Source organism: Plecotus auritus (genome assembly GCF_963455305.1).
Source record: "Plecotus auritus genome assembly, chromosome: 6".
NCBI classification, from domain to species: domain Eukaryota; kingdom Metazoa; phylum Chordata; class Mammalia; order Chiroptera; family Vespertilionidae; genus Plecotus; species Plecotus auritus.
In genome coordinates, this window is record NC_137773.1 from 177252464 (window position 1) to 177272235 (window position 19772).

The 19772-nt window shown below is 63.4% G+C and overlaps 1 protein-coding gene across 2 annotated transcripts; it reads left to right on the forward strand.

Moving 5' to 3' along the window:
* The first annotated feature begins 6598 nt into the window (after positions 1-6598).
* CAMKV (CaM kinase like vesicle associated) lies at positions 6599-18894 on the forward strand. Of its 2 annotated transcripts, none has more exons than XM_080674428.1 (11): positions 6599-6773; positions 14653-14761; positions 14854-14985; positions 15154-15228; positions 15417-15555; positions 15677-15797; positions 15940-16015; positions 16109-16245; positions 16399-16477; positions 16669-16756; positions 17017-18894. In XM_080674428.1, exons 2-11 carry the CDS (start codon positions 14667-14669, stop codon positions 17566-17568), a joined length of 1494 nt encoding a protein of 497 aa, XP_080530554.1. In that variant the 5' UTR covers positions 6599-6773; positions 14653-14666; the 3' UTR covers positions 17569-18894. The 2 variants fall into 2 exon arrangements, with proteins under 2 accessions (XP_080530554.1, XP_080530555.1); XM_080674429.1 differs by lacking the exon at positions 6599-6773 and adding an exon at positions 9259-9349.
* The last annotated feature ends 878 nt before the right edge of the window (positions 18895-19772 follow it).

A 19772-nucleotide genomic window follows, 5' to 3' on the forward strand; every position in this document is an offset into this window, starting at 1 on the left:
GCTCCCCTGGGGCCTCGCTGAGGGTAGCGCACAGTGTGGCTCGGAGCAGGCCTCCCAAGGTGCCCCGAGACTCTCCTCCACCGGCCCGTGTCCCAGCCCCGGTGTGGAAGCCCAAGTGCATCTCGTCCTGGAGAATGAGACCCTGCCCCTGCCCTGGTGCGTGCGCAGGGACAGCTCCGATGGCCTGGCCCAGCTCGGCGGCTGCAGCTCCTGGCTTCAGGTGCAGGGTGCGAGGGAGGGCAAGGCTCCGGCTAAAGTCCTGGTCGGCCGGGGCAAAGGCCCCCGCGGCACCCACCAGAGAGCGCCCTGGGGCATTGCCACGAGCCAGCAGGTCCCCTGTTTCCTTTCAGGGGAGATTGGCTCGGCGGCAGCCCCAGGTCCTCTTCCGGCTCCAGCCCAAGATCAAGGTCAGGGCAAGTGCCGGTGTCCGGCTCAGGCAACTCCAACTCCAACTCGGGCCAATACTCCAGCTCCGCAGACAACCCTCCCGCCGGCAGCCGTCGCACGTCACACCTGCCACCCTGACCGCCTGCTGGGTAGCATCGCCAAGGACCTGCCCCGGGACCTGCTCAGGGAGAGTGGCAACTCATGGTCAGGCCTCTTGGAGTCTTCTAAAGGGGTCATGTTCTGCCAGGACAAAGTGGTCTTCGGTTTTCCGTGGCTCCCCACCCCGGGACACCCTCCGACAGAGTCCCCAGACCACGCCCCGGAGCTCGAAGCTGCGGCGAGGCCGGCGTCACCTTCGCAGCCTGAGACCCCAGCGGAGAAGTCGCTGTTCTATACCTTCCCTCTAGACAGCCCCCCAGCAGCCCCGGGAAGGCCGGGCCCCCCCATGCCCCAGAGGAGTCGCCAGGAGGTCAGCTCTCAGCCAGAGGGGCAGCCCCTCTGTGCCCGCAACAGCACCTGCTCCAGGGCTCGGCTCTCCACCTGCCCAGCGACCTGCCTCGGGCAGCGCCCGGCCCCGCCTCCCCGGGAAGCCACGCAGAGCAGCGCTCCCACCTGCCAGCTCCGGGACCCCACGGAAGGCCACGTGCTGGTGTTTGACATGGACACGGGCAACACCAGGATGGGACTGCTGTGCCATGACCCCCTGGGCTCCCGGGCAGTACTGGTGGGCCTCGTGCCCAACCCTCCGTCCGTTTATGCCCCTGACAATATGCCGTCCACCCGGCCGTTGGCCGTGCCCGTTGTCTCCCCTCATAGCGATCGCTCCGGCTTCTGGCCCGTCTCGTCGGTGCTGTCCAGCCCCGTGCCCTCCAGCATCTCATCTGGCGGCTACCGCGCGGTGGCCCTGGCCCCCAAGGAAGCCAAGCTCAACCTGGAGTCACGGGATGCCCCCGGTACCGAGACACGCACGAGGACGGGCCTGCTCCCGGGGCCCATGGCAGTGGGAGTGCCCCTCCAGGTCGGAGAGAGGACGCTGAGCCGTGTCCAGGATCCTGGCGGGTCCAAACCTGTGGCTGACAAAAGTGAACTCGCTCGCACCATCTGGATCCTGGATGCGTCCGGGATGCAGGATGCCTCTGCGGGCCAGGCCCGGAGGCTGCAGGTGACCACCTCAGAGCCGGCCCCAGAGCCCGCGCCCCCAGCCCCAGCCCAGGAGGCAGCCAGGACCATGCTCCAGGCGGATACAGGCAGCCACACCCGGAAGGAGGCCAGCATTGCTCACCCTAACGACCCTCGGGCTGAGGGTACTCGGCACAGCCCCCTCAGGGGTTGGCCCCCACTCGCTGAGCAGCATCCCGTCTCTGGACAGCCCCCTGCAGCGGGTCAGCCGCCCTCTGCTGAGCAGCCCCCCTTTCCTGGTCAGCCCCCTCTCACTGGGACCCCTCTTGCCAGGCAACTTTCTCTCACTGGGCAGCCTTCCTTTGGCCAAGAGCCCACCACCTCCAAAGAGCCCACCCTCTCAAGAGGCCCCCCCTCCACCAGGGAGGCTGGCCAGGCCCCCACACCGTGCCAGGAAGGGGAGGCCTTGGGTCTGCCCACCCATGTGGGGATACTCCGGGTGCCCCTGACCCAGGAAAAGACCTGCGTCTACGTGAGCAGGGAAACGGTGGGCCTCAGTGTCCCTCCCAGCTCCAGCTCCCATTGGCTGTCACCCTGGCAGCCCATCAGCTCTCACAGGGCCCCGGGAGAGCAGCTCTCCCTGGTCACGTTCACCACACCTGGCACCCGCTACAAGGTCTTGCCCATGGCCATGGTGGGCACGGCGCCCCAGGGTCCCCGGCTCAGGCTGACAGCTGAGGACATTACCGACTCGCCGGTGGTCACCAGCCTTGGCTTGCTCAGCGGGGCCTACTATGCTCTGCCGGGACAGTCCCCCGGGCTCTGCGGCCACTCGCTGGGCCACTTCCAGAGTTCGGCGGCCGTGGTGATTGACACAGGCTCAGGCTTCACCAAGTGCGGCCTGGCCGGGGAGGATCACGTCCTCAGCGTGGTGCCCTCACGCGTGCAGCTGCTGCAGCAGCCCGCCCCGGACCAGCCCAGGTACGCGATGCTGGGCGCCGGAGGCGGCTCGTACACGGTGCTGAACCGGGGAGTGGTCTCCGACTGGGACGCGCTGGAGGTGCTGTGGCAGCACCTGTTCTACTGCAAGCTGGGCATGAGGCCCGAGGAGCTGGCCGTCCTGGTGGCCGACTCGCCCATCTCACCGCGCACCAACCGTGAGAAGGTGGCCGAAATCCTCTTTGAGTGTTTCCACGTGCCGGCCATGCAGACGGTGCAGCAGGCCCTGCTGGCGCTCTATGCTTACGGGCGCACCACCGGGCTGGTGCTGGGCAGCGGCCACGGCACCTCCTACGTGGCGCCCATCCTCACCGGGGATCTGGCCCCACTCGACACCTACAGGCTGGATGTGGCCGGGGCTGACCTCACCGAGTACCTGGCGGAGCTGTTGCTGGCCGGCGGCCACTCGCCGCCCAAGGCAGGGCTGGTCAACCACATTAAAGAGACCTGCTGCTACGTGGCTCTGGATGTGAAAGCCGAGATGGCCCGCACGCAGGCCCAGTCCCCGGTGGACTTCATGCTTCCGGACAAGCAGGTCATCACACTGGGCTCTGAGCGCTTCCGCTGCCCCGAGGCCCTCTTCCAGCCCCACCTGCTGGGCCTCAACCAGCTGGGCCTCCCGCAGCTGGCCCTCCTCAGCATCAGCCGGCTGGAGGCGCGGCAGCAGGAGCAGCTGCTGGCCAACGTGGTGCTGGACGGGGGCAGCACGCTGGTGAGTGGCTTCCCCGAGCGCCTGAGACAGGAGCTGGGCCCTCGTGCCACCGTGCTGGGCTCTCCCCACCGCGCCGTTGCCGCCTGGCTTGGAGGCTCCATCATGGCATCCCGGGACTCCTTCCAGAGCCTGTGGCTCAGCCGCCAGGAGTACGAGGAGGAGGGCCCATGGGCCATCTACAAGTACCATCTATGAGCACATAAAGTTCTGGTTCTGTTCGCTTCGAGTGCTGTGGCGTGCTTTAGGCCCACGGAGGTGTGGAAAGGATGGGGGTCCCGGCAGGCGTTCGGGGATGGGGCCCTGGGCACTGGCTCTGGTCTAACCTGACCTTGATTGCACCCCAAGGGCAAGCACAGAGAGTGGCTGCTGCGGGTTTTGCCCCGTTGCCCTGGCGACAAGTGCAATTACCCTTGATTGCCAGCTGGTTGCCATGGCAATTTCAAACATAATGTAATAACCCACACAGCCTTGGAGTGAGTCATGGTGGGGGCAGCCCCCTCCCCTAGCTCCAGAGGAAAAGACTATTTGCCCTCCCCCATCCTGGGCTCTCTTCAGGGGGCTGAGGCCGGCAACATAGACGGCAGCCACGTAGTCCCAAGGTGGCTGGGGACCGGAAGCATTGCTTGCCCCCCAGGGACGGCGCCTGTCAGAGTGTGGGCTTCTTGGGGAGCTGGCCTGGTTGTGCGTGCGTTATCTATCGTTGGAATTTGTGGGGCTCAGTGCTGATTGGCAGGCATATGGAAGTACTGGCCTTTGGTGTCCTGGGGCAGGAAGTGCGGGTGAGGGGGCTGATAAGGCCTGGCCCCGGGGGGTACACCTGAGCTGCAGATGGGACGCGGGCCTGTTTTGTAGGTTCTGTGGATAGGGAGGCTCGCACCTCATCCTGCCTCTCTGACTGCCCAGCCCGAGTGGGAGCCAGAATAGTCAACTTTGGGCTCCCTTCCCCCCTTTAGCCCCCTAGTCCAGGCAGCTCCTGCCTCCCCAGGAGGTCCTCATAGGGGCTACTGGGCAATGCCAATGCCAATGCCAACTGCCCCTGCTCTAGTCCCAAGCTCTGCCCTGCGCTGGGCCTCCCGCCGTCCCTCTGGCCAGGCGGTGGCTTAGAAGCCACGCTCCTGACCTCGTCTGGCTCTGAAAGTGGGGTAGAAAGGGAGCTGTCCCCCCAGCTCCTGACCTCATCTGGCTCTGAAAGTGGGGGTAGAAAGGGAGCTGTCCCCCCAGCCGGTGTCTGGGAGAGTTGAAGGGATGGTGTGGAGCTGGTGTGGCTACTGCCTACCCAGAGGGCAGCTTGACATCGACCAGAGGGCAGCTTGACATCGACCAGAGGGCAGCTTGAGATGGAAGCCGCGACCAGGAAGCCCTCCTCTGCCTGTGCTCCTCGGCTGGAGGCTGGAGGCTGGAGGGATAAGCGATGGCCCAGTCCCAACCCTGGGTTCTGTCTTCAGGTTGCCCGCTGCACAAAGGACAAAGACCGGGTTTCATCTCCCGCCACACACATGCACGCACACACACACGTGCACACACACGTGCACACACGCATGCACCTGAGAGTGAGGGGCTGCCCTAAGTGTAGAGACTAGAAACAGCCAATAGCATAGGGTTATTACACCGCCAGCCATGTCCCGGTCTCTTCCCATCCGCTGTCCCCACCCCCTGATTCAGTCTCCACAATCCTGAGGCCTGTGCCACACAGGAAGGGGACCAGAGTCCCCAGGGACGCATGGTTCCAGGGACCAGTGGCTCCAGGGACTAGCTACCGCATCCATGCGCACACGCGAGCGAGCACGCCTGGGTGCACACAGAATGCAGACACACGTCCCCCGGGCACCACTGCACACACAGCGCCGTTGCCTTCTCCTTCAACAGAGGAGCGCACGCGCACGCGCACACACACACACACACACACACACACACACACTCACACGTGTGCACACACCCTGCCACGTGCTCTCACCCACAGGCACGTGGAGTGTGCACAGGACCCAGAAGGGGTGGAGCCCTGCCAGCAGCCAGCCGGGCCCCAGCAGCCACCTCTTCCCCGCCTCTAACCCCCATCCCAGCCTCTCCAGGCCTAGATACGCCTGCCCTTCGGGGAACACGGAAACCATGGTGACCTGTGTGACCTGTGTGGGGTCAGCAACCCATTGCTCAGCTCTCCCTACAGCTCAGAGAACCGCTGCTTCGGGGACAGTGGGCCGACCGCAGGAAGGACCGCGTGCGGGCTCTCGTTCGTTCTCGGACGGAGCCAAGCCGCCTGGGAGGGGACACGGCTGCGCTGCGGACACCAGCGACACCAGCTTGCCGCAGATTCCTACCCACAGGGGACCCAAGGCCAGGGCAGGGCCGGAAGGCCTCCTCACTCGGCCTCGCCTCCGGAGGAAGGTAGCCAGGGGGTGTCATTTCCCGGGCAGCCTCCAGCCCCAGCCCCACCTTCCTCACATGGGGTGTCACTCCCGCAGGCATCCAAGAGGAGACTCAACATGGCAAAGGGTTGGGGCTGACCCCTCCCAAGATGGGGTCGGCAGGCTCCCTGGGAGGGTTGGGGTGCGTGGAGAAGCCTAAGTCGGCCCTGGAGGCCTCGGGGCTTGTGAGGGGAACGGGCCAGCATCGGCCCACGTGCCTCCCTGACAAGGGGCAGAGGATGGCCACGGCCCTCCCTTAGCGCTCCTGCGGGGCTGCGCTCTGCCTCCCGGGGCCAGCCCCGCACTCAGCCCAGGCAGGGCAGGGCTCCGTGGCCTGGGCTTGGTCTGCAGCTGCCCTCTGGGCGGAGGTAGGTCCGTGTCCCCAGAGCCCAGCCCAGGCGGCTGATGGTGACTCTGCGCTGGCGTGTTTGGGGGTGACATAACTGGGAAGGAAGCCGAGTCCACCCCACCCCATAGGTGACTTTTCTGGTTTGGGGAATTCAGTGCCATAGAGGAGAGGGCAGACTGGGCCACCCCTCCTGGCCCAGACTTGGGGGTGGCCAAGGCTTTGGCCTTGCAGGAGTGGAGGTTGGGGTGGAAGGTGAGTCTGCCTGGGGGTCTTGGACCCTCACTGGCCACCTGCGCCCCGCGCCCCTTATTTATACTCCGGCGGGGGAGGGTGGTCTGGGGTGCGGCTCGCCTTGGCACTGCCCACTCGGTGCTTCCACGCGGGTTTCATCCGTTGGGTCCCGCGCAGATCCAGGACCCAGGCGTCCCCGCACCTCCCCGCGGGGTCAGAGCAAGGCCCCTCTGATCCCTGCTGCCCAGTCAGTTCGAGGGCCTAAGGGAGCCTCTGGGAGTCTGCCCGGGGCCTGGTGGGCACCCCTTGGAGTGGGCTTTCAGCCTCAGGCTCCTCCGGGGTCGGGGCGGAGCCGGCGGAGAGAGGCCCCGCCCCCAGCCCGCCCCCGGCCCGGGATGCGAATTCGGTGCAGCCGAGCGGCGGGAGATGCTGACGGTTCGCGAGCCGGAGCGGCTGCAGCTGGTGCCGCGTCTGCCCCGCGAGTCCAGAGCGGATTCTGCCCGCCGCCCCCGGAGCCCTCGGCGCCCCACCGAACCCGCGATCGCTGCCTCCCTGTGATCTACCGGCGCTGCAGGTGCGGGGCGGGCGGGGCGGCGCGGGGGGGGTGCCCCCCCGAGCGCGCAGTGTGGTCTTGGAGGATTGGGTCTCCGGCTCGAGGTGCGGGTCGCCGAGTGTGCGGGGACCCCAGCGCGGGCAGAGCTCGCCGGCTCTGCAGATCCCCGGTCGGGTGCGGGGTTGGGCTCAAGTTCCCCGTCACCTCTGACAGCTCGGGGTCCCCGGGGGAGCCCCTGAGACCCAAGTCCAGGCGAATCTCCTTTACTTGGCCCCCACCCCCTTTGTGTACCCCACTCCCCCGTCTCGCTAGTCTCCTAATTGTGCAAACATTGACCGCAGACACTGGTGGTGTCCCCTGTGGGGAGGGCCCGAGGCTGAGCCGTCCCCCCGGACTCCCAGAGCCTCCAGCCCTCCCCTGCCCTCGCTCCCTCCCTTCCTCCCTTCCACGCAAGCAGTCCCTCATTCCTATGACAAGGGAGAGTTTTTTTGGTATTTATTTATTTATTTTTAATGGACGACAACCTGGAGGGGGCTGGGCGGGGCTGCGGGGAGCGGGAGGGGGCTCCCAGCCGCTGGGGACCACCAGCCCCTTAGCCAAGACCTAGTTCCCAGGGCCCCCAGCGCTGGGCGGTGGGGTGGGGGACGCTGCGCTTCCGCTGGGAGGTGCGGGCTCGGCGCTCACACGTGTGCCTCCCGCATGTGCGTTGCTGTGCCAGCGGGGGCGAGTCAGCAGCACCGGGAAGGAGGTCGGGGGGCACCCGGGTGGGGAGCAGGGCCCCGGCTCGGGGGGAGGTGGACAGAGAGCGGTGAGGTTCTGCCTTCCCAGCCTGTAGCTTTTGGCGGAGACCCAGGGCCTCCCCCAGCCCCCACAGCTCGGCAAACGCTTTGTCCGCACCGCCTGGGCAGAACCTGCTCCCCCAGATTCTCTCTTGGGGAACAGGCCCTCCGCCCCTCACCAAAAGCTCAGCCCCTTCTGGCCACTCTCCTCCCAGGCCCGGGCTTTGAGCCCCTCAAGGACCCCCAGGGGACCGGGTGCCTCCCCGCACCCCCCAGTTGCTTCCTGTCAGCTTTAGCCACCTGCTGGGCTGGGTTCCTCAAGTAGGGTGCTGCTGCCTCCACTTCTCTCAGCGCCCGGCTCTGGAGGGGGGGGCTGCCTCCCCGTGCCGTGCCCTGGCCACCACTCACTAGCAGCCCATCAGTCCTGGCCCTGGAGGAGGCCACAGCGTCCGCTCTCCATCCAGGGAAACTGAGGCAGGGGGCCGTGCAGTTGTTATCCTGTTGCTAGGTTGCTTAGGGGGCTGTGCTGACAGGACGCCCTGGTGGGAGGGGGCAGCGGTGGCAGGGGATTAGGCTGAGCTGCCAGGCCCCCCCCCCCCCCCGGGCCCCCAGGTCTGGAGAGGATAGCAGAAGGGGGAGGGGCAGAGCTGGGCAGCTGAGAGGAGGGGCCGTGAAGGAAGCAGCCAGGTCTCCGAGATTCGTTTCCATCCCCCACACCTGCACCTTCGACACGTGGGGCCCGCCTTCCTAAGCCGGGGATGCCAGGGAGGGCTGAGGAGCCGCAGGCCTCTGCCCAGGGGTGAGGCTGGGCCTCCCACCTCAAATGAGGTGAATGTCTGCGGGACCCAGAAGGGCTCGGTCTCAGGTCCAGGCACCCGGCGGTTCCCGGCCCAGGTGTTCAGGGCACATGGCCATTCCTTAGGGCTCTCTGGGCAACCGCAGGCCCCTCAGAACCCCCTGCGGCTTCCCCTCCCTCCCGTGTCCTGCGGCTGTGTCCTTTCACTCGGTCCCCTCTTGGCCCCCTTCCTTCCCAGGCTGTGCCTTTGTCTCTCTGTGTCCCTGTCCCACTCGCCCCTTTTAGTCCCCCCACCTCCCCATCCGCTAGGGACCAGGGTCACGGAACCCCTGGGGAGGGAACCTGGCCAAAGCCCCAGGGAATTCATGAAGGGGTTTGGCCACCATCTCTCCCCTCCCCCTCCCCTTGTTTTAAAACTTCCATCACCATAGCAACCCCTTGCTCTCCGAGACTTCCCCTGCATTCCCCCTCCACCCACAGGGAGCAGGGCCCCCCTGGGTTTCTTTCAGGTCTTGAAAGATGGGGACCCTTTGGCTCTGCCTGCATGTTGAGGACTGAACTTTCTAGAGGTGACACTGGGCCGTATGCCACCCCTGAGATTGGAGAGGCCCCTCTCTCTGCAGCACCTCATAGGGCCGGAGGGAGTGGCCGCAGGAACTGTGGGTGGTGGGTTAGCCAGGGCCTCCCGGGTCCGCCCCCCACAGCAGCCGGACGGTGGCCTGGAAGCCCGACTCTGCCTCCCCACGCCAGACCCCCAGACCCGGAGCGCGAGGTCTCTCCAGCCCCCGGACCTGCCGGGAGGCCTCGGCGGGGGGCAGGCAGGGCTTGGGCCCGAGCAAGTCCGTGGCAGCAGGAAGCCGAGCCCCGTGCGGCAGAGGAGAGCCGGGCAGGGCGGGTGCCTGGGTCACAGATGCCACTAAATCGGGAGGTGTTGCCTGCGGCTGTCGGGAGGCCGCCCGAGCCCACGGGGCACTGGAAGCTGTGGAGCCCGCGGGGGAGACGCCTATTTGTGGCCGAGAAAGGTGGGGCCTGACCCTAGAGAAAAGGAGGGGACGGGACTCCCTTGTGGGACTTTGGGGCCTCTGAGCTGGCCTTGGGCCAGGCTCGCCTTACCGGGTCCCTCTGCCTACACCGGTCTCCATGCGGGGACCTTTATTACCAGGGCCCCTGCCGTCAGAGGCTGCCCTCGGGGCCTCAGGCTCCATTCCCTGAGGTGGGGGACGGGGGGGGGGGGGGGCATCAGGCTGAGCAGAGCCTGGCCCCTGGCTCCCGGGCCTGGGGCAGCCCTGAGCACGCCATCCCGTTTCTCCGCAGAGAGAGGGAAGGCCACGGCCCGAGGGAGCCGGCGCTCTGGGGCTCCTGCGCCCTCCGGGGCCCAGGGTGGACCTGGGGCAGAGCCCAGGTTCTGTGTCGCTGCGGGGAGAGCTCCGCAGCTGGGTGTTGAGTCTGGGCCGTGGGGTCAGAAATGCAAACCCCTTTTTGCCTGACCTTCCAGTTCTGGAAGCTGCTCCTTGCTGTTCCAGCTTTGGGGCCAGCCCCCTCCCCCGTTGTCAGGCAAGTGCTAGGGGCTTGGAGCGCCAGCAGCCTCCCAGGTGGCAGCAGTGGGTGGCAGATGGCAGAGCGGTGGGGGTGGAGGGGACCAAGGCACTCATCTGCGGGCCCCCTGTCTTCTCTCCCCGCCCTGGGCCCCGGTTGGGGGTGGAAGCCAGTGAGCACAGTCAGCTGGTGAGAAGCAGCACCTGGTGAGGCCAGGCAGCCCTGGGGGCGGGCGGGTAGACGGCCCTGCCCAGCCCTGCCCTGCCCAGCCCGGCCCTGCCCTGCCCTGCCCTGCCCTGCCCTGCCTGGCCCTGCCCGGCCCTGCCCTGCCCTGCCCTGCCCTGCCCTGCCCTGCCCGGCCCTGCCCGGCCCGGCCCTGCCCTGCCCTGCCCTGCCCTGCCTGGCCCTGCCCGGCCCGGCCCTGCCCTGCCCTGCCCTGCCCTGCCCTGCCCTGCCCTGCCCGGCCCTGCCCTGCCCTGCCCGGCCCTGCCCTTCCCTGCCCTGCCCTGCCCTGCCCTGCCCTGCCCGGCCCTGCCCAGCCCGAGGCTTGAGGACGCGGCTCCTCCGGCTGCTGAGACTGAGCGCAGGCCGGGGCCTGTGATGGAGACAGCCCTCAAGTGCAGCGCTGGGTCCTGTGGGCACAAGTGCAGGTGCCTGGCCAAAAGCCGGCAGAGACCGGGCACAGGCACATGCGAAGCCTCCCACGCGTGCGTCAGAGCGGGAGCTGGGGGGTGGGGTGCGGGGAGCCGGAGGTGCGGACGCATTTCAGGGAAGGGCCATTTTGAGTCTGGAGCGCCGGGACTCTTTTAGACAGTCAGCTGCACAAGCACCTGGCCAGAGAGCACAGGGGAGGAGAGCTGCCCCCGGGGCCGGCGCCTGGGGCCGGGGAGGCTGCTGGGCACGGGGGGCAGGAGGGCAGTGCCCACACTCGCTGCACGGAGGGACTCTGCCCGGCTGGCCGGTCGGGCACCTGTTGGTGGCTGTTTGGTAGTTGTTGGTTGTTATAAATAACGCTGGCGTGACAATGGGAGACGGGTGGGAGGCTGGGGGAGGGCACGCCTGCCAGAGGGAAGGGTGTAGGCAGAGCCACGGAGCTGAGTGCTCCCCGTGGGACCAAGCACACGGCTGGTGGGACCAAGCACACGGCTGGATTCCAGCCCGGGAAGGCGGTCCCCGCACACCGGGGGGCCCCGCCGCCCCCCCCCCGCCATTGTTAGGGCACAGAGATGGGCGCCGGCAGGGTGGGAGGGGGATCCCAGCCACGGGCTGACTGTGGCGGCTAAGACGCCGTCGGGGAAGCTCTTCGCAGCCCGCGCTCCCGCTGCAGCGCCTCCCAAGAGGGCTAAGCCCGCCTGCCTCCCGCTGGCGAAGGCCATGCAGTCCCTGAGCCCACGTCGCCGGGTGAGGGGCTGCTGGCACTGTTCCTGATGCTGAGGGCAGACTTGAGGGAGCACGGCCAGGACTGGGACCCCGGGAAGCGGGTGGTCCCTGCCTGGGAGGAAGCAGGCAGCCAGGGTGGGCGTGGACCGTGCGGGGCCTGGCCTTGAGGTGCCAGCCATCTCCCTGACCCAGCTCCTTCCTCTGGCGGTGGCTTCCTCCCTTGCACTGCCCGGTGGCTGAGTGACGCCAGCAGGGGAGCATCTGGGCCGGTGAGGCCCAGGCCCGGCCTGTGCACAGCTGAGCAGGGTGGGCGCGGCCTCGGGGCAGAGCTCGCTGCAGCCCGTGCCCGGGGCCAGGCGCTGGGAGGCAGACTGGGTAGAGCCTTTCCTTTGGGCGATGGAGCCAGTCCCCCTAGCACCTCAGGTGCCAGGCCTCAGGCGCTGGAATGCCTGGAGCCCACTGCGGTCAGCTGCATGAAGTCCCCCTTGTACCTAGAACCCGACCCTGGCCAGGGGCCTCTCCCTGGACCCGACCGTGAGGTCTCCTGTGGGCTCGCAGCGAGCACCCGCAGCCTCGGCTCGCTTTTCCGGACCTGTACCCCCGCATGGCTCCTGGCAAACCCTTCCCTCCCAGGCCCAGCCCTAAGCTGCTTCTCCCTCAGAGCCTCTCCTTGCTTCTCTACCCGGATGGGGGTTCTCCTTCCAGGGACTCCCCCAAGCACTGTACCTGAATGCAGCAGTGATTACATCAATAAAAGTAATCAGAGTAAAAACTCTAACAGAAAGATCCTAAACAAAAAGTATACGCCTGCCCCGCTGACACCAATGCTTTGCCCCAAAGAGAACTCTTGCTTGCTTAGTTGTCTTTCCGGATCAGTTTTATAAACAGGCATGTGTGCTTTTAAAAAGGTAGCCCTGGCCGGTGTGGCTCAGGTGGTGGCGTGTCTTCCCACACATTGGAAGGGCGCCGGTTCGGTTCCCAGTCAGGGCACTTACCCACTCTCGGATTTGATCCCGGTCGGGTGTGTGCGGGAGGCGACAGATCAATGTTTCTCTCTCACAGTGATGTTTCTCTCTCCTCCTTCCTCTTTCTCTACAAAAATCAATAAAAACATATTTGAAAAAAAAAAAATAACAGAAGTGATATTAAAAAAAAACAAACCTTTAAAAAATTTACCCAAGTAGCAGCACCCTTTAACCACCACTCTGTTCCTTGCTTTCTCACTTCACGACATATCTCAGACTGTCCACAGCAGTACATTTCAAGCTTCTTTATTCTTTTAACTTATTTTTAAAATATATTTTTATTGATTTTCAGAGAGGAAGGGCGAGGGATCATTGATTGGCTGCTTCCTCCATGCTCCCCATTGGGGATCAATACTTTATTCTTTTTTTTTAAATATATTTTATTGATATTTTACAGAGAGAGAAAGGGAGAGGGAGAGAGAGCTAGAAACATCGATGAGAGAGAAACATCGATCAGCTGCCTGCTGCACACCTCCCACTGAGGATGTGCCCGCAACCAAGGTACATGCCCTTGACCGGAATCGAACCCGGGACCCTTCAGTCCACAGGCCGACGCTCTATCCACTGAGCCAAACTGGTTTCGGCAATACTTTATTCTTTTTAATAGCCACCAGGTATTCTTTTCTTTGGATGGCCATGTATTTTTTTTTAATTGATTTTAGAGAGAGAAGAAAGGAGAGGAACATTGATTTATTGTTCCACTTATTTATGCATTCATTGGCTGATTCTTGTGTGTGTCCTGGCTGGGGAATCGAACATGCAACCTTGGCGTATAGGGATGATGCTCTGACTAACTGAGCAATCGGCCAGAGCCAGCTGGCCATAATTTTTTTTAATTTTATTTTTTAATATATTTTTATTGACTTCAGAGAGGAAGAGGGAGAAACATCGATGATGAGAGAGAATCATTGATTGGCTGCCTCTTGCATGTCCCCCACTGGGGATCGAGCCCACAACCCGGGCATGTGCCCTTGACCGGAATCAAACCTGGGACCCTTCAGTCCTCAGGCCGACGCTCTATCCACTGAGCCACACCAGCCAGGGCTGGCCATAATTTTTATTAACAGTTTTAATTTGAAATATAATAGAAATTTAGGAATGTGTCAAACGTGTACGTACATTTTTATAAATTATTATAGAGCTGTGAAACCATCACTTAGGTTCATAAACAGGCCCCACAGAATTCCCCAGGTGTCCTGACGCAGTCAAACCCCTCTTTCTCTGAAGGACTCAAGGTCTTTATCTCCTAGCTTTTCTTTGTCCTTTTGCCAGTGTGTTTATATCCTTAAACAGCACAAGGTAGTTCTGCTTGTTTTGAACGTTATGTTGATTCTGTAATTGATAACATTGATTATAGATTATATAGTCACGCACACACTATATATATGTGTGTATATATGTATATATATTCATATTCATATTCACTTGTGTCTTTTTCACTCAATAATGTGTGTTTCACCTTGCGGTTGGGTATAGCTATACCTACGTCATTTCCATTGTTGTCTAATATTACATTACATTGTGTGATTATGTCACAATAAATACACCCTATAACAATGTTGATGGGTATTTGGTTGTCTCTAGTGTTTGACAATGATGAACACTGCAACTGTGAGCATCCGTGTATGAGTATCCTGATGCACAAATACGTGTATTTCACCAGTGCAACTGCAGGTTCATAGGATATATTTGACTTCTAGCGTTTTAGCAACTGGTTCCCAAAGGGGAGACTGGCCCTCTACCAGCAATGCCCATGTTCTCCTCATCTTTGCCAACACTTGGCATCTTCAGACTTTCGGAGATGACTATCGGATGAGTGGGTAGTGACAGCCCTTGTCATCTGTAAAGTAGCTGAAATGTAAAGAAACCATTTTGTTGTTGTTAATCCTCAGCCAAGGATATTTTTCCATTGATTTTTAGAGAGAGTGGAAGGCCGAAGGAGAGACAGACAGAAACACCGATGTGAGAGAGACACATCGATGGGTTGCCTCCTGCACGCACACTGACCAGGGCCTGGGCCCTGCACCAGAAGCGAACCTGGGACCCTTCAGTCTGCGGGCCGACGCTCTACCCACTGTGCCACACCGGCCAGGGCTAAAGAAATCATTTGATCCATCTTTTCAGTGTGTGTATTACAGTGACTCCCTGGTGTCTGCTTAATACACTCTTCACGAGCGGGGCGATGGGCGTGCGGGTAGCCAAGCCGAGTGCTGAAGCTCTGTGGGCAGACAAGCAGCCTAGGAGCGGAGTCTGACCACCCTCCAGCCCTTCTTGCCTTGGACTCTGCCTCTGGCATGGCCTGAGCCGGCTGGGGCCCCCAGAGGCGACCTCGGTGTTGTGGGGAGCGAGCGGCCCAGCTGAGCCAGACCCCATCCTGCCCACAGCTCGGAGCCTGGCAATGCCGTTTGGGTGTGTGACTCTGGGCGACAAGAAGAACTATAACCAGCCGTCGGAGGTGACGGACAGATATGATTTGGGACAGGTCATCAAAACGTGAGTGCCGTTCTGGGGGGCAAGGGTCGGGAAAGGGGCGTGGGGTGCCGCCTGCACCGAGGCCGGGCTGAGTGGGGTGCCCGCTGCTGCAGGGAGGAGTTCTGCGAGATCTTCCGGGCCAAGGACAAGACCACGGGCAAGCTGCACACCTGCAAGAAGTTCCAGAAGCGGGACGGCCGCAAGGTGCGCAAGGCGGCCAAGAACGAGATCGGCATCCTCAAGATGTGAGTGAGGCCGGGGGCGGGGGGCGGGGGGCGGGCGGGGGAGCAGGGCAGGCCCACAAGCAGTGCGGGCCTCTGGCCAGTTAGCAGTCAGCTGTGGCCCACAGTGGCACCCGGATCCCCCTTAGGGGCTCACTCAGCCCTGACGATCCGTTCTCCTCTCGCGGCCAGGGTGAAACACCCCAACATCCTGCAGCTGGTGGATGTGTTTGTGACCCGCAAGGAGTACTTCATCTTCCTGGAGCTGTGAGTGTGGGCCTGGGGTCCCAGGGTTCTCCCACCCTCCGCAGCCAGGGAACGCCCCCTCCTTGGACCCTCGGGTCCCGGTCTTGGTGCCTTGTCCAGCCAGCTACCTGGTGTAGGTAGCCTGCCCAAGTGCTCCTGCCCCACCCCCGGTCCTGCCCACGCCGGGCTCAGGGGCTGGTGTCCCTCAGGGCCACGGGGAGGGAGGTGTTTGACTGGATCCTGGACCAGGGCTACTACTCGGAGCGAGACACGAGCAACGTGGTGCGGCAGGTCCTGGAGGCCGTGGCCTACCTGCACTCGCTCAAGATCGTGCACAGGAACCTCAAGGTGAGGCGGGAACCTGGCCGAGGGGCCTGTTGGCAGCTGGCCTGGGGCTCGGGCCAGCCTCCGAGGCCCTCTCCTCACGGGTCTTTCTCTGCCACCCCCATGTGACTCCTGGCCAGAGCAGCTGGAGAACCTGGTGTATTACAACAGGCTGAAGAACTCCAAGATCGTCATTAGCGACTTCCACCTGGCTAAGCTGGAGAACGGCCTCATCAAGGAGCCCTGCGGGACTCCCGAGTACCTGGGCAAGCAGGGGGGCAGGGCAGGGCGGGTGGGAGACCGCCCGCCAGGAGTGGCTCTGGGTCGGGAAGTCCCCAGGAAGGGGGGTGAACGGTACCGGGCCTGGCAGGCCTGATGCTGACCAGCCGATTGGAACTGTGTTTGCAGCCCCGGAGGTGGTAGGCCGGCAGCGGTATGGGCGCCCCGTGGACTGCTGGGCCATTGGTGTCATCATGTACATCCTGTGAGTGGACGGGCGAACAAAAGGGCTCGCAGCCAGGGGGCGGGGCCTGTGCCCGTGGCCTTCCTGGGTGACCCTGGCCTCCGGCCCCTGCAGGCTTTCAGGGAACCCGCCCTTCTACGAGGAGGTGGAGGAGGATGACTATGAGAACCACGACAAGAATCTCTTCCGCAAGATCCTGGCTGGCGACTACGAGTTCGACTCTCCGTACTGGGACGACATCTCGCAGGCGGGTGAGGCGGCGCCCGCATCTGGGCAGCACGAAGGGTTGGTGCGGGGGACCCGTTCTCAGCCTCCTCCCTGGACTCTGCTCCTGCCCCGGCCCATCCATCGCCTCTAGATAGAGACGGGGCGCCATGCCTAGCCTCTCCCTGGCTTTCCCCCAGCCAAAGACCTGGTCACGAGGCTGATGGAGGTGGAGCAGGACCAGCGCATCACCGCGGAAGAGGCCATCTCCCACGAGTGGTGAGCGGGGCCCAAGGAAGATGGGAGAGGCCGGGCCTCTGTCCTCCTCACACCTAGCAGCCCCGTCCCTGAGACCTTGAGTGGGGGTCGGGGGGCAGCCAGAACGCAGAAGGCCCGCCTGGTGACCCCTGGATCTTCCAAGGCTGGGCGGAGCGGAGGCCACACTTGAGACGCATTTGCACCCTTTCCAGGATTTCTGGCAACGCCGCTTCCGACAAGAACATCAAGGATGGTGTCTGTGCCCAGATTGAGAAGAACTTTGCCAGGGCCAAGTGGAAGGTGAGGCTTGGGTGGCTCTCCTGTGGACTGATGCCAGGCGCTCCTTCTGGAGCCTAGAGCTTCTTGCCCGTCTCCCTCACAGGCGTTGCTCCACCTACGCGTAGCTGAGCGGCTGGGTGCCCAGCCCTGGGGTGATCGGAGGCGGCCAGGGGCACCCTGGGGCGTGGCCTGGGCTTGGCCGTCGCCAGGGAGGGGACTCAGCTTCAGGGAGGGGACTCAGCTTCCGTAAGCCTCCCTGAGCCGCCCTCTCCTCCCTGCAGAAAGCTGTCCGTGTGACCACGCTCATGAAGCGGCTGCGGGCGCCAGAGCAGTCCAGCGCCGCGGCCGCCCCGTCGGCTCCAGCCACAGACACTGCCGCGCCTGGGGCTGCAGGTGGGGCTGCCCCGGCCCTTGGGGGCAGTGCCACCTCAGCCACAGCAGGTGACGCTGCAAAGAGTGATAGTGCAGTCCCTGCAGACCGCAGCGTCACCCCAGCCACCGACGGGAGCATCACCCCAGCCACAGACGGGAGCGTCACCCCAGCCACCGACGGGAGCGTCACCCCAGCCACTGACGGGAGCGTCACCCCAGCCACCGATGGGAGCGTCACCCCAGCCACTGACAGGAGCGCCACCCCAGCCACAGACGGGAGAGCCACACCAGCCACAGAAGAGAGCACTGTGCCCACCAGCCAAAGCAGTGCCACCCCCGAGCCGGCTTCGGCCCAGCCGGACAGCACAGCCTCAGGGGGCGCCGCGGGCCAGGCTCCGCCCTCCAGTAAAGGGGAAGAGGCTGCTGGCCCTGCCGAGTCCCGGAGGGAGGAGACCAGCTGAGTGGCAGGCTAGTGGGGGGCGGGGATGGGCAGGAGGGTGGGAGAGTGGATGAGGGGCTTTTCACTGTACATAGAGTCACTGGCATGATGTCCTCGCACCCCTCCCCAGCCCCTGCCTCTCACTGTGGGGCATGTCTGGGGGCCACGGGAGAGCAGGCTCGTCTCCCGTGTGTACGTGTGAGTGGTGGGCAAGCCAGAGGCAGGACCGGCCCCAGCCCCTGCATGGATTCCTGTGGCTTTCGTCTTTCGCTAGCTTCACCAGTTTCGTTCCTGTGGGATATGCTGCTCTAGGGATACTCAGGAGGTCCCTGCGCCTCTTCCCTTCTGCCTCACGACCCCCACCAGGCAGGCCCTGCAGTCCCATCCCCTCCCGGGCCCTAAACTTGGGTGGCCTTGCCCTGAGAGCTGGTCCTCCAGCGAGGCCCTGTCAGCGGTCTTAGGCTTCTACACACGGAGGTATGTGCCTGTGGTACCGGGCGACTCTAGGAGCGGACACAGGCGGGTACAGGGAATGCGGAAATCTAGGGCAGTATGCCTTAGGACAAGACTGGGCGTGTGGCTGGGGGCACTGCTCGGTAGCTGTGGGGGTCCTCAGAAGTGAAAAGGAGTGAGGAGGGTAGAAGCTCCCATCTTTGCCCCTGGGAAGCCCCTCCCGAGACCCTTCCTGCCCCCCGGGTCCTGCAGTGGGTTGCCCTGTGCCGAGTCCAGGAGCCTGAGCGGGGAAGGAGCAAGTAGGATGTGGCGATGAGAACCGGGAGGACGGTGCAGGCCCCGCACTAGCGCGCCAGCCTAGCTGGGTCCTTACCACAGCAGACGGGAAGGGTCGATATTCCTGGCTCTTCCCAGACGGCCTCCCTCTGGATCAGCTGACAGTCCTCTCCATCCCAGGGGGCCTGCGCACGGCAGTGTCCCACAGTCTGATTTGGGGGGGGTCTGCCCTTCACGAGCAGATTTTCTCTCTCTCCCACTTCAACAACGAAAAAGAGAGGAGTCCCCATTATGTCTGACCCACTCCCCCTTCTATGGGGGCTGAGAGAGGCCCGGGTGCCTCTGAGCCATGCCGAGTCCCTTTGCTGAGATGAGGAGGTGGAATAAGGCTCCCCAGTTTCCTGATGGAGGCTCCTGGTAGGTGCACTTTGTCAGACCCCACCACGGCCTGGGCAGGCAGCCGCACTGGTCCCGGCCCCGCTCGGCACTCTGGCGGCGGGCCTGCCCTTCTCCCTGCATGCCTGTGGGTCTGCTCTGGTGTATGAAGATCGGTGGGCTAACTGTGCCTGCTGAACCTGGCAAATAAATGTCACCCTGCCAAAGCCTCTGGCCACCTCTCACCTCTGCTTCCTGTCTTACTGGGGAGGGGCCCTGGCAGGCAGTGGGGAGGGCAGCGGCTGGAAGCAGGTGCCCAGGTGGCAGCCTGTGCTGAGGGCACGGGGCTTGCTTAGCCGAGAGCACAATCATCCTCACCGGGGTGCCCCTTGACGGTGGTGACGGGTTCCTTTGGACGGTAACCCACGTGGATGGTGGGCCTGTGTTGGACTTGTGCCACAGAATACCTGTGGGCTGCGGTCATGACAAGACCTATGTAACATGGAGTCCCTGGTTTGCCCTAGTCGGTCTGGCTCAGTGCATGGAGCGTCGGCCTGAGGACTGAAGGGTCCCAGGTTTGATTCCGGTCAAGAGCGTGTACCTTGGTTACAGGCTCCTCCCCAGACTGGGTCCTGGTCAGGGCGCATGCAGGAGGTCACCAATCGATGTGTTTCTCCCACACTGATGTTTCTCTCTGTTTTTCCCTCTCTTTTCCACTCTCTCTAAAAATCAATGGAAAAATATCCTCAGGTGAGGATTAAAAAACAGAAGCAGAAACAAACAAACAAAAAAACCCCACAAGGAGTCCTTGGTTTAACTTAGGCATAGAACTGGAACCCACCAACCCCCAACCACCATGGACAGAGACCTTGCCGGTAGCCCAGGGGGGCTTCCCTGGTTGGGGAGAGGTCCCGGGGTGGGCAGAGCACAGAGGTTCTAGCTGCCCTTCGCGTAGGTCCTTCTTCCTGGGAGCAACACCCCTGCTTCCCACTTGGGCCCAGAGGTTCTGAGTCTCCTTCAGGCGGAACAAGCCAGCGGTGCATCACGTGGCTCCGCAGGAGGTTTCTTGGGGAGGAGGGCGGGGAGTAACGCTGCTAAAAACAGCGGAGTGATAACTCCTAG